The following is a 14823-nucleotide window of genomic DNA, read 5'->3' as shown; positions in this document are numbered from 1 at the left end:
ATAGTCTCTACTCAGTTCTGCTTTGTAGCATGAAAGTGACTATAAACAATACTATAAGCAGATAGGGATGGTCAGATTTGGCCAATAACAAGCTGAAGTTGGCCAACTGAATTGCCAAGGCTGGATGTATATACAATGAACTGCTACTCAGCAATAAAAAGAAACACACTATTGATGCATGTAATAACATGGATTAATCTTAATTACGCTGAATAAAAAAGAAAACATACTATATAATTTCATTTATAAAATCCTACACTTCGTAAACCAATCTATAGTGACATAAGGTTTATCAATGGTAATTGTAGCTTGGTTAAAAAAATTACTTAGATATGGTTCCTTCAGTTCTTTCAACATATTTATAATATTTGATTTAAAGTCTTGGTAAACCCAGGGGCACCTGGGTGGCTCAGTCGGTTGAGCGTCCGCCTTCGGGTCAGGTCATGATCTCGCAGCTCATGAGTTCAGGCCCCGCGTTGGGTTCTGTGCTGGCAGCTCAGAGCCTGGAGCCTGTTTCAGATTCGTCTCCCTCTCTCTCTGTCCCAACCCACTCGCATTCTGTCTATGTCTCTCTCAAAAATAAATAAACTTAAAAAAAAAAAATAAAGTCTTTGGTAAGCCCAATATCTGGGACAGTTTTTATAAAAATATAATTTATTGTCAAATTGGCTGACATACAACACCCAGTGCTCATCCTAACAATTGCCCTCATCAATGCCCATCACCCACTTTCCCCTCTCCCCCACCCCCCATCATCCCTGTTTGTTCTCTGTATTTAAAAGTCTCTTATGGTTTGCCTCCTTCCCTCTCTGTAACTATTGTTTTTTCCCCTTCCCTTCCCCCATGGTCTTGTTAAGTTTCTCAAGATCCACATATGAGTATAAACACATGGTATCTGTCTTTCTCTGACTTATTTCTTTTAGCATAACACCCTCCAATTCCACCCACATTGCTGCAAATGGCATGACCTTCTTCTTTCTCATTGCCAAGTAGTATTCCATTGTATATATAAACCACATCTTTACCCATTCGTCAGTTGATGGAGGCTCTTCCACAATTTAGGCTCTTTCCACAATTTGGCTATTGTTGAAAGTGCTGCTATACACATTGAAGTACAAGTGCCCCTATGCATCAGTACTCCTGTATCCCCTGGGTAAATTCCTAGCAGTGCTATTGCTGGGTCATACGGTAGATCTATTTTTAATTTTTTGAGGAATCTCCACACTGTTTTCCAGAGCGGTTGCACTAGTTTGCATTCCCACCAACAGCGCAAGAGGATTCCCATTTCTCCACATCCTAGAAGTGAGGATTTGGGGGAGGTAATTAGGTCATCAGGGCAAAGCCCTCGTGAAAGGAAGTAGTACCCTCATAAAAGGGGCCCAGAAGATTCCTCTCTGGAGGAGGAAGGCATGTCTATGCCTATGGTGAACTACAACACAAACCTTCACCACAATCAGTTAGTGCCATGATTCTGGATTTCCCAGACTTTTAACTGTGAAAAATCAATTTAAAAATTTTTAATTATAAGTCACTAAGTTCATGGTATTTTTGTTGTAGCAACCCAAATGCACAGGGATCTTGAACATTAAGTAAAATTTCTGTACATACTTTGGTCTACTTTTGGATTTTTATTTTGCTCCATTAATTTATATAATCATGTGCCAGTAACTATTGTAATTACAGAAGCTTTACAGAATGTTTTAGTATCTAAAAAGGTCGGTCCACTCTCTAGTCCATGCTTGCTGCAAAATTTTTTTCACAATGTTTCTGGAAAATTTTGTATATTTATTTTTTCATAAGAACAAGAGAATCAACTTATCTAGGCTTTTTAAAAAGTCTTAGTATTTTTATGGGGATTGAACTAAAGTTATAAGTTGATACAGGGAAAATGGATAATTTTGAGTTTTCCTATTTAAGAAGATGGTAAAATTTTCACTTTGTTTAAATCACTATCATATTCTTCAGGTTTAAAAAAAAAATTCTTTTTCATGTAAGTCCTACACGTTATTTAAGTTTGTTCCTATGCGTTTTATCTTCTATATTGTTTACTACTGTAAGTGGAGTCCTTCAATCCATTATGTCTTGAAAATATAATTTACAGAACTGACTCCAGAAGAGAGGAAATCTATTATAAACAGCCTGATTTCTATTGAAGAAATAAAGTTGTTGAAAGGCTACCACTGTGTCTCCTATCCTGTGCCCCTCCAAGAAGGACAAGGCCCAGATGCTTTCATAGGGACAATTTGTTTCCTGTACATGTGGCCTGAGAGAGTCAACATATTTTAAGGTAAGTACTTTTACATACAAAAAAGTTAAGAATTTTAAGACAGAAACTATGTATCATTGCAAACAAAAAGAAAACATTTTATGTTACCAATAAAATGTGTTAACCATATCAGCAAGAAAATATTGTAATAGATAGTATGTATGCTTAGAGTATGGTTATGGTACATTATTTTGAAATATTATATGGCTAAAATAAAAATGGAAAAATATATACAACACAATCGTAAGTGATAAGTTTCCAGAAACTTTCACTGAAATAAGATATCTGCAAAATTAAAAAATTAAAACTAAATGGTCAGTGTGGAATTTATATATTTGATACTATAATATTTGGCAAAGGTGACTGGGAATATCAGCACTCGCATACTGTTTATGGAAAGACAAGCTGGCAGCACTAACTCCATCCAAGGTATAAATTACCTTTTTTTAAAAAGTAATTTATTTATTTATTTTGAGAGAGAGACCACACAAGTGGGGGAGGGGCAGAGAGAGAGAAGAAGAGAGAAAATCCCAAGCAGGCCCCACTGCACACTGAGCCTGACACAGGGCTCAACCTCAGGACTGTGAGATCATGACCTGGGCCAAAATCAAGAGTCAGATGCTTAATTGACTGAACCACCCATGCACTCAATAAATTACTTTTTTGACCCAGGACGTCCACTGTTAGGATTTTATCTTATTACTGGACTTTCACATGTATTTAAAACATTTTAAATATTTTATATTTTTATATGCATTGTTTCTAATATTAAAAATTAAAACTTACAGACATTCTTACATTGGACAAATGAGCCATTAAAAGAATGATAAGGAATCATCTCTAAGAAAAGTTGCTGAGTAAGAAAGCTAATAGAGAAGAATATATGTCATATACTTCAATTAGAGTATGTGTTCTTTTGTAACATGTACATATATACATACACACACATATATATAATTTATATACATATGCATATATATAAAAGTCTTATTCAGTCCTCATCTTGCACATGAAGAAAGTGAGAGAGCTTTAGAGAGAGAAGGTAATAGGTCCCAGATAAGATAGCTGGTAATTTGTAAAGCTGGCATGCAAACAAAGGTCAATCTGCTTCTAAAGCATATATTTAAAATATACTTTTAATTATACATTAATGATATGTTACATCTAGCTCAAAATTAGGTAATTAGGTAAGAAACTAAAACTTAACAGAATCAAAGGAAGGTAGAAATGATAAACCAGCATTATTTTATAAAATAATGAAGTAATTTGAGTCACTTCTTCTAAAAAAAAAAAAAAAAAAGGAAGGAAGAAAGAAAGAAAAAAGAAAAAAAGTGAATCTATTTAACTGTGGATAATAACCAAAAGCATAGAGAAAGCACCTAACTGTGAATTTCTTCAATGTACTGCAAATAGAAATTAATTATGAGTGGGTGATAACACAGTTAAATGCCACCCAAAGTTAAATTAAATCTGAGAAACCATATGGCCTCCACAGGAGCTTTGTGAATCGAAACCATATTCAGAAAGAAATGAAGGAGGGGCAGTGCCTGGGTGGCTCAGTCGGTTGAGCTTCCAACTCCTGATTTTGGCTCCGGTGGATCACAATTTCACGGTTGGCTGGATCGAGCCCCGCAGTCGGGCTCTGCACTGACAGTGCAAAGCCTGCTTGGGATTTTCTCTCCATCCCCCTCTCTCTGCTCCTCCCCTGCTCATGTGCACACACACACTTTCTCTCTCAAAATAAATAAACTTAAAAAAAAAAAGAAACCGAGGAAAGGAAGCAGGAAGCGAGGGATGGAGGAAGAAGAGAAGGAAAGGCAGAAGAAACAGTTTTAAATATTAGTACTTTTTTAAAAATAAATCTCTACTATGCACTACATAATATAATATAGAAGCTAGTGTATGAAGTTTGACTACCTGATGAGGAATAAAAGCAAATAAAAACAATGATAATAAAACTCAGGAAAACAAGTCATTTCATAAATTTTTAAAAAAAAAATTTTTTTTTTCAACGTTTTTTATTTATTTTTGGGACAGAGAGAGACAGAGCATGAACGGGGGAGGGGCAGAGAGAGAGGGAGACACAGAATCGGAAACGGGCTCCAGGCTCTGAGCCATCAGCCCAGAGCCCGACGCGGGGCTCGAACTCACGGACCGCGAGATCATGACCTGGCTGAAGTCGGACGCTTAACCGACTGCGCCACCCAGGCGCCCCAATAAATTTTTAAAGAGAATTGAATAATTTTCTATCATGGCACACAGAAATCATATGACCTATATATAAAAGATATGTGAATTAAAGCATAAATAATGCATCTCACCCTAATTACTCATTCTAACATAATGGTGTTTTAAGTGTAGTGGCACAGGGTTAAAGGCACTCAACAAGGAGTAAGTTGTTTTTGTTTTAGTTGCCTGTGTTAGGGCAAGTCAATTAACCTACTAACCTCAAATACCTACATGTGCAAAAGAAGATAAATATTTGCCCTGCCCAGTTACAAGTTATTGTATACTAATAATGAGACAACATGTTTGAAAGCAATCTATAAATTATCAAGTGCTATTTAAATATATGGTAGTATATTTTCTAATTCTGTAGCCATAGCATAATACAGTATCCCACATCATCTAAAAATATGAAAGCTCTAGATTATTTAATATTAATAATTACAGAAGATTAAACCCTGAAAGTGTTTTAAGGAATTAAAAATTGATAGGTATAATATTTTACATTATAATACATGTTTGAGAAGCCGTAAGTGCCAAGCAAAACTAATAACACATAGATAACTTACATGAAAGCATTTTAGACAAAGTGCTAAGGAAAAGTGCTCCCAACTTATTTATTAGCTGTTTCCTGACTTTGGCAGAGTTAATGTCTTCAGTAAGAGAAGTAAAACACAAAATAACTGAAACATTATTATTTTCCACAGGCATGTATTTTGTCTGAAAATGTATAAAATATACACAAAACATTTCTTTTTTTTCTTTTTTTTTTTTTTTTAAGATTTTTCATTTATTTTTATGGAGACAGCATGAGACAGCAGGGGAGGAGCAGCCAGAATAGAGAATACCAAGCAGAGTCTGCACTGTCAGCACAGAGCCCGACGCAGGGCTCAGGGCTTGAAATCACAAACCATGAGATCATGACCTGAGCCAAGATCAACTGTCAGATGCTTAACTGACTGAGCCACCCAGACACCCCCTATACCTAACATTTCTATAATACTGTTGCAAATAAAAAACTAGAAGCAGAAAGTAACTATGTATATAAATTGATAAATCTAGTAAGATGTATTCTATATACACAGAAATATTCAGAATTATTTAATTTCTCAATGATTAATCTTCTGATTACAAATATTTGTGCTTTCTCGGGGTGCCTGGGTGGCTCAGTCGATTAAGTGTCCAACTTTGGCTCAGGTCGTGATCTTGCGGTCTGTGAGTTTGAGTCCCGTGTCAGGCTCTGTGCTGACAGCTCATAACCTGGAGCTGTCTTCAGATTCTGTGTCTCCCTCTCTCTCTGCCCCTCCCCCACTCATGCTTGCGCGCTCTCTCTCAAAAATAAACATTAAAAAAAAATTTTAAAAAAAATTTGTGCCTTTTCAGTATATTCTTACATATTATAGGACAAAAGTCTATTCAGAAGCATACTGAAAAAGAAACTTCAACTTAATTTTACTTAATGAATTCATATTGTATTCATATCAAAAAGTATTAAGAAAAGATGGCTCAAAGACCATGATTTTACAATTAAAAAAAATCATAAAAGTTTTGAACCAGAGGGGTTAAAATGATTTCATTTTACAGATGAGGCCTAAAGAGATCCACTGCTTGTCTAAAATTATTATATATCTGGTTCCTGAGAAGCCAGGCAGGATTAATAATGCCCAGACCAGTACATGCTTAATTTCTCCACAACATATTAATGAAAAAATAAAATAAAAATCTGGACATAATCTAACTATAAATATAAAGTGAAAATTTTAATGGTAATATATTTGTTTCGCTGGAAACAAAGTGGGTTTTTAGACATGTAAGATAAATAGTTCCAGCACCTGGGTATAAATATAAGAGCTAACTATAAAAAAATTCTTAGTCTCTGCTGTAATAACATATAAAAAGCATACAAAAAAGCTAAATACAAAGAACTGATAAAAACTAAGATTTTAAAAATGAAATCACCTATTTATCTATAGAGGGGATCAGCAAATACAAAGAAACACATACCATCATAAACCTCTCATGTTAGGTAATGCTTTGTTGGCCAAGAGAGCAGAGTACCATATAAATTTCAGCTGTTGGGGCACCTGGGTAGCTCAGTCGGTTAAGCTTCCAACTTCTCTAAAATTTTTTTTTTTTTTAACGTTTTTATTTATTTTTGAGACAGAGAGAGACAGAGCATGAACAGGGGAGGGTCAGAGAGAGGGAGACACAGAATCTGAAACAGGCTCCAGGCTCTGAGCTGTCAGCACAGAGCCCGACGCGGGGCTCGAACTCACGGACCGCGAGATCATGACCTGAGCCGAAGTCGGACGCTTAACCGACCGAGCCACCCAGGCGCCCCTAAGCTTCCAACTTCTGCTCAGGTCATGATCTCGCAGTTTGTGGGTTTGAGCCCCATGTCAGGGGCTGTGCTGACAGCTGTCTGTGCTGACAGCTCAGAGCCTGAAGCCTGCTTCAGATTCTGTGTTTCCCTCTCTCTCTTCCCCTCCCCAGCTCATGCTCTATCTCCAAAATAAACATTAAAATTAAAAAACAAAAAAACAAATTTCAGTTAACTCAGCTAAGTCATAAGTGAAACACTGCTCTTGGGAAATAGATATGGAAAATGAAAAGCCTATCCATATTATATTCCAAAGAATATAAGAATCAAGGAAAGAAATTTTTCAAAATATAAAAACTGTTAGTCATTGCTGCAATATCATGTGAAGCTTATGAAAGAGCTTGGAGAAGTACCTTCTAAATAAAGTGAAGGTGAAGAAGGAATTATGAAAAGCTGATATGTTATCAATATACATGTTCTTGATGTGGAAAGAGTGGAGGAAATTCCCAAAGATATACATGTGGCAGAGATGATATCTAACTAAATTAGTGGACTAATTTCCAATAAGGAAAAACAGAAAACCTGAACTTTTAGGTCAACATGCCATCGTAGAAAGGGAGGGAAGGAGGAGGTGAAGTGAAGAAGAAAAAATGAACACAATTCACAGGGAGGAAAAATAAATGACACAAATTTCAAACAGACACACACACACTGTGTGAAATTTCATCTTTGACATAACCTGAAAGAGTATTAAGACTAATGGTAAGATATAACGTGTCTTATAAAGGAGTATATGAGATCTGAAAAGAAAGCACGTAAGTCCTACCTTACAATATTTGCCCCTACTTATTAATAATAACTTCCTAAAATTGTTATTTTTTAACTAATTAACACTAGAGTAATCATTAAAAGTACGCTTTGGTATGGGGCTTATCTGATACATTGGAAATTCATAGGCATCATAGTAAATCAAAAATATGGTTTCAGCAACAGAATCTGGATAAGCAAAGTTTAACTAAAACCACATCACTGTAATTAAAGAATTTCAATTTAAAAAATCAGTATACTGAATGATAGCACCGATGAGCATGCCTGCTATCAGTATCCTGCACCACAGAGCAGCATCGTAAGTCTTCCATGAAATAAAGCCAGAGTGCGCTGAATCAACTGCTATCACAACGATGACCCAAGAGGGGACTTCTACTACCCAAGATCCACACGAAATGTGGCTACAATTCTGTAACCTGTGCTACTCACCTTGTCTTTGAAGAGATGTGGATTTTGGTATATAAAATCTCGGTAACTTTCTGTTCGCACTTTGTCCTAGAGGGGAGAGAAAAACATTCTGTTTACAGGATAGACTAAAAATATAAAACGTTTTAGGAAGCTATTTGTTATTTTATCACAAATTGCTAATTTCCAAAGTTACTTTTTGCTTGGAAAGCCAAGCTTAATTTTTTTGTCCTAAAAGAAAACAATAAAAAAACAGAAATACCAACAACACCCAAAGAACATGTTTCAGAAAATCACTAAAAGTCAAACAGGATCGAAGTTCTTAAAAGATGTATACATTTTTTGTCTTGACATGCATTGTCATTATAAGACTTCAACTAATAATTAAAGCTAATAGAAGATGAACATGATGTCTTGCTCCTTTCAATAGAGGCTGACTCCTTGTAGTAGAGGGACACTGCTATGTTAAATGTTAAAATGCTGTATCAAAACATGGGAGAAATATATCCAAAACAGATAAATGTAAAACTTACAGTTACATACAAAAAATGAATTTACACTGAGTATGGTTATTCTAAGAAAGTCTACCGATCAGCACCTATCTGATTTATAATCCTGTTTTGTTTATAGAAATGTCTGTTGTAGGAAACGATGCTTAAAAGCCTGTAATCCTGAAGATAAATCATTGGAGCCCTGCAGCCCACATTTATGAGCCTTCTCCACTCTGAAGTCTCACATGACCTGTACCTAAGACAGGCATCGAATGTGAACATTTAGTTTCGCTCATGAAAAGAGCAGATTCCCTCTTAAATTACTTCACTTGAGACCTACAAAGACAGCGAATTAAGCAGGAAGGGGCTCTGCTGCCAAGAAAATAAAATGAGCACAATAAAAAGAGGTCAGCAATTCCAGTTTGGGGTTTCACACCAGGTAAAAAGAAATGTTACACCAAGTGCTACAATATCAAAATTTCGGCAATACATATACTTCAAAAAACATTTTTAAGCCAATACCGGGAAATTTTTTATTAAAAAAATAAAAAGAAGTTCTCAGATTAAAAGCCATGTAGTTTTTACTTAATTACAGGATATAAAAATGGGGAGGTGCACAATTAAAATTCTGTGTTTTCTGTTGGAATTCTAATTGCTTCACAAACAAAAATTTTAAATCAGGCTTATTAAACCTTTCCCTGAAGTTATTTTAAGAATTACTGAGAGGGGCGCCTGGGTGGCGCAGTCGGTTAGGCGTCCGACTTCAGCCAGGTCACGATCTCACGGTCCGGGAGTTCGAGCCCCGCGTCGGGCTCTGGGCTGATGGCTCAGAGCCTGGAGCCCGTTTCCGATTCTGTGTCTCCCTCTCTCTCTGCCCCTCCCCCGTTCATGCTCTGTCTCTCTCTGTCCCAAAAATAAATAAACGTTGAAAAAAAAAAAAAAAATTAAAAAAAAAAAAAAAAAAAGAATTACTGAGAGAATCTAATGTTTAAATAAACTCACACATGTTAAATAATGAAAAGTCTCTTTAAAAAAAATATACCACTCCATACATTTTTGGGTCATTTTTATACTCTCCATACACTACAAGCGGTGATTTTCTACTGCGTGAACATCAGCCCATCAGCTCTCGCCAATCACACCGCCTCACTACTACTCCAACTTCATCACTCGCACCCCAACTCCTGTCCTAAACCCGTGCACCACTGCTCCCGCAACTGCAGTCCTTCGTCTCCTCAATGCCGGGCTCATCCTACAGATTCATGTGCTTTCGTTCACATGCTCACCCTGCTGCAATAAAATTCAAAGTATACCAAACACGGTGCCTTGGACATAGCAGAGCTTCAATTTAATAACTGAAAAAAAAAATCCAGTGAACATGAAAATGCAAGAAATAAAAGACTAGCACTCCTAACCACTTCTAAGAATGTATTCTCAGAAAAGACTAACACTTCAATACAGAATAAGGCAATAAATAGAAATTTTAAAAATTACCGTTTTCACCAACCTATTAAAACTAAGAAACACACAAGAAAAACAGAATTACTAAGAAGCAAAACAATCTTTTAAGACTAGTCAAGTCCCATGGAATTATTCCTACAAATATAAAAAAAATATTAAAAATGAGACTACAGAAGAGTTATATAGCATAAATTTCATGTACATATAAACAGCAGTGTGTTTCAAATGGATAGGCTGATGAAGGGGGAGGGACTGCACAAGTCAGCTGCAGACACCATGAGAAGAATGCGGTAAAGAAAAGTTATTTAATGGTACTATGATCTGTGATAAACGTTCACCAGGATGAACAGTATTTTTCTTGGAAAAAAAGAGAGTGATGCATCTCCGACTTACAACATTAGTCAACAATGACTTCAGAAAGATAAAGTGGCGAAGGATTTTGTAAGTTCATGTAATCCATCCCTCCACTGACTGTATCTCTGGAATTCAAAACCATTATCTTCATCTGAACTCCAGAAAGTAAGATCACAAAGTACCTTTCTTTATAATTATAATCACAGCATATGCCAAAACAGTGTCATTGAACTATCTGAGGCTAAGCAACCAAAAATCGAAATACTATTCCTATAAAAGCAAGGCCAGCTCTGAGCATTAAGATAAGTTGTATACGTGTTTCTCCATTCTAAGTTCTTTAAAAAGATCAAGTGAGATCTAGTAGCACAACATTAAATAGATTATGTGTGCTAAAAAATGTTTTGATAAGAAACAAAATATTACTCGATACACAGAACATTTCCTACTCATCCACAGCACATAGCTTAGCAAAATATAAAAAAATCCTCTAGTTACGGACATACAGCTACAAATGTCCACAACAGACATTTGGAAGTAAGTACTCAAACTGGACTTCCCTGATGACTGTACCTAGGACACTTTTATGTACTACCTACTTGAAGTCTCAGTAATCTTATCTGTCAGAAATTCCAACACAATTTCCATACCAAAGCCATTAAAGGCTCATGGCATTTAAATTGATGGGGTGATTTAAAATGACAAACATGGGCTTAAGTGAATTCCTTAAAAAGAAAAATTCTAGATGCAGTAAAATTAATTTTAACAAAGGAAACAGAGCAAATCAATTTTTTTTAAACAAACTCACTCTGGACTTAAAATAACTTATCGTTTATAAGATAACTGTTATTTGTAATGCTATGCCATAACTCAAGTGACAACAAGAAGTACAACTGTGACATGTCATTGGTAAAGAAATGACATGACACTACTTTAAAAGACCCCAAGTAGTTACAATTACTATTAATCAGCAGACCTCCACTCTGTGATCTTGCAAATCTGACTCAATAAATACATACATGTTATTAAATATCCCTGGTTATTTTAAATGCATAGCTGTCAGGGGAACACGGTCTTAGGGCTTCCATAAAATAAAACAATCTTGTGTGGAAGGATTTACGAATGAATTTTTTGCTGGCTGGTTTTAAGAAAAGGTAGTGGCCTCCAAAAATGCACAGAGATGAACATCTAACATTTTCAATAAATTTTTTACATTCCAATGTTTGTTTTACTATAAATACTTTTAGTTTCAATGCATTAAAAAATTACACCTTACTGTTTTACAATCTATAATACATGATACAATGCATAATTGCCAGGTACAGCTAGAAATCTACTTATATTTTACATGGGTTTTATCATTATAAAAATTAAAACCAACCAAATTTAAAAACCTGATTTGATCAATTTAGGAAATTGATTTCAAATGTAAAAAAGTTATGCTGTGACAACTGTGAGAATTATTTCTTAACTTAGTACCAAAGAATTATTTGCTCAAACTGAGGTCAATATTACCATATAACATACTAAAATTAATCATTCCCTTTGTACATTAAAAGGCAAATATATAACTTATTTGTTCCTATTTAACAGTTGCTCCTGAGAAGACAAAAATCAGCAGCAGTTGTTTTTTTCCGATGTTCTATTTCAAGCAAAAGATTTCCTAATAAAGATTAATAATGATCTTCAATAGAATTTACAGTGTCTGTGATGCTCCTGTAGCCTTTTGAACCCAAGATGTACTATTAAGCACCAAAGAGATTTAACAAGCAGTTCAAAAAAAACAAAACAAAACAAAAAATGACCAGTTCTCCTATAGCGTATGTATTAAGAACTTGTTTTATTCTATTTTTCCTTTAGTATGGACTTGGTACTTTTGTGCTCTTCTCTAACCTTTAGCATTTCTTCATGTATCCCATAATGCCCGTATGAGCTGAAATAAACACCATCCTCATCTTCCTGGAGGTCTGCAATGGCAGTAGTAGATGACGAGCAGGTTCTGACATCTGCGTTCATCACAAAATCCTGAGCAAATTGTCTGTAATCAATTTGAAATAGACCCTTGAGACAGGTTTATTGGACCGTGAAAAAAGGAAAGGCTAGAGGTTGAGGGAGAGGAATGGGGAGGGAGTGGGGCGTGCAGTGTGATGAGCCTTCTAACTCCATTCTATCTTAAGCAACTGAAAGCTCCCCCTGCTGGATCTCAAGCAATGGCATATGCAAACCCAGTTGTAAATATTCCTTCTGCAAACCACAAAAACACTGCCAACTGCAGATTAGAGCTGTTTGTATCTTTCAACTGAACAAAAGCACATTGTCTTTATTCAACTTTATTATTTCTGTTGTTCTAAAATCTTATTGTAGCAGCTGAATCAATGTGGTTTATTTCAACACTATTAATATTCTTTAAAACCATATTATGTATGTCATGGAAAGGTAGTAAGGGCAGAAAGTTGACCCAAATGGAGAATTATTTACATACACCACCACCACGCACTCCAGCTCTAAAACTCAGTTCTCTCTCTGATCACAATACATTAAGAATCTATAATGCAGTGCCTGGGTGGCCCAGTCAGTTGAGCATCTGACTCTTGATTTCAGCTCAGGTCATAATCTCACGGTTCCTGAGTTTGAGCCCCCACATCGAGCTCTGCACTGCTAGCACGAAGCCTGCTTGAAATTCTCTGTCTCCCTCTCTCTCTGCCCCCCCCCCCCCCCCCCGCTCACAAGTATGCATGGGCTCTCTCACTCTCTCTCAAAAATAAACAAACATAAAAAAAAAAGAATCTATATGTATATAATGGGGGAGAGTTGTCGTTGGTTACTGGATTACCCAGCATATAATCTTAAAAACAGGGAAAGAGAACCACAATCACCTATACTATCTTCCCTATTGAACATTCTAGCAAACCATCAAATGGGTACTAAGGGAATGGCAACCAACTTACAAATCCAATAGCTAACATTATACTTGGTAGGAATGCAGAATCTCAGGCCCTGTTTCAGATCTCTGACTCAGAACCTACAGTTTAACGAATTCCCAGGTGATTCATATGCACATTAAATTCTGTGTAGTGCCAGTGGAAAGCTAATTTACCCACTGAAGAAAATCATCCTATGTATCTGGTTTCTTTCTTTTTTTTTTTAATTATTTTTAATATTTACTTATTTTTGAGAAAGAGAGAGAGAGACAGAGCATGAGCAGGGGACGATGGGCAGAGAGACAGAGGGAGACACAGAATCCGAAGCAGACTCCAGGTTCTGAGCTGTCAGCACAGAGCCCGATGCGGGGCTTGACTCAAGAACCATGAGATCATGACCTGAGCCACCCAGGCTCCCGGTGGTTTTCTAATTAAATACTACCTAATTATACTTTGATTCTTTAAAAGCAAAAATTTCAACGCTGTATTTTCCCCAAACCTAAAAAATATTAATCACTTCCCTTTAAAAGCCTAGGAGAGAAAAAGTAAAATGGAGAAATCTATTAGATATAGAGTAATTCAAAGAACAAAAGCTCTCAAGAGGGTAACACTCCCAGAAAAATTACCATTAGTACAAAAGTAATTATAAAGAAGTATGTGAGAACAGGTAAAACCACAGAATTTTATGTTAATCAACTATATCTATAACATATTAAAATGTTGCATATCATTAAAATAAATTTAAAGTTAGATACCTACATTGTGCTTTCCAATATACAAAATGTTTTACCATATTCCACTTTATTATATAAGTCGTATTACTTTCAGAATCTAAATAACGAATTTTCTGTTAAGACTGATAAATTACTTCATTCTTTGCAGATCCTCACGTGCTCTAGCTAATGCAGCTTCAGCAGACAGTGCTCTGGCTTCCATATGTTTCAATTTTTCAACAACAGATGTATTTTCACTGAGTCCATTGGGGTATGAGAATGGGAGTGACACCGGTTCATAAAGATCTTCTACATCTAAGGAACGAATGGACATTATTATTAAGCTATCTTCTAACAATGAAGCAAATACAAACATGTTAACTCAGAATAAATATATTCTGAGGGCCTGTTATGCAGCCAGCTGAGAAAAACTTGTAAAAGTACTTTTAATTAAATAAATATTTAATACTGAAGCTGTTTCCATTTAAATTTAAAGAGCATGCTATTAAAGTTTTTCATTAGGTAGCTAAGTTAACCACATATAAAAGTGTTAATTATACTGAACCAAACCCAGAAAGAAACAAAAAGGCATTAATTATACTGAACCAAACCCAAGAAGAAACAAAAAAGTGGAAGGAAACAGCTCTAATATGTACTTATCACCATATTTCTTTCAAGTACACATATTACATTTCATTTCTCCTCAAAACAAACCTAGGATATAAATATTTCTATTTTAGGGCATGGGAAAATAAATTTCAGAGAAATTAAGTGACTAGCCCAAAGTCATTTGAACGTTTCATAAAAAAACTAAGATTCCCACCATGCCTGCCCTCCTAGC

The 14823-nt window shown here is 35.7% G+C and overlaps 1 protein-coding gene across 1 annotated transcript in view; it reads right to left on the bottom strand.

Annotated features, from left to right (window-relative positions):
- The window catches only part of PRMT3 (protein arginine methyltransferase 3), a 139046-nt gene that overhangs the window by 112616 nt on the left and 11607 nt on the right, over positions 1-14823 (bottom strand). The window contains exons 6-8 of the mRNA XM_043580815.1: positions 14138-14297; positions 12242-12386; positions 8070-8135 (exon numbers count right to left, since the gene is read on the bottom strand). Coding sequence (XP_043436750.1) covers positions 8070-8135; positions 12242-12386; positions 14138-14297 — 371 coding nt within the window. The remainder of the gene's footprint in view (positions 1-8069; positions 8136-12241; positions 12387-14137; positions 14298-14823) is intronic.

The sequence above is a fragment of the Prionailurus bengalensis genome, chromosome D1 (genome assembly GCF_016509475.1).
Source record: "Prionailurus bengalensis isolate Pbe53 chromosome D1, Fcat_Pben_1.1_paternal_pri, whole genome shotgun sequence".
NCBI lineage: Eukaryota > Metazoa > Chordata > Mammalia > Carnivora > Felidae > Prionailurus > Prionailurus bengalensis.
Note: the sequence above shows the minus strand (reverse complement) of the source record. Positions and strands in the feature narration are given on the sequence as shown.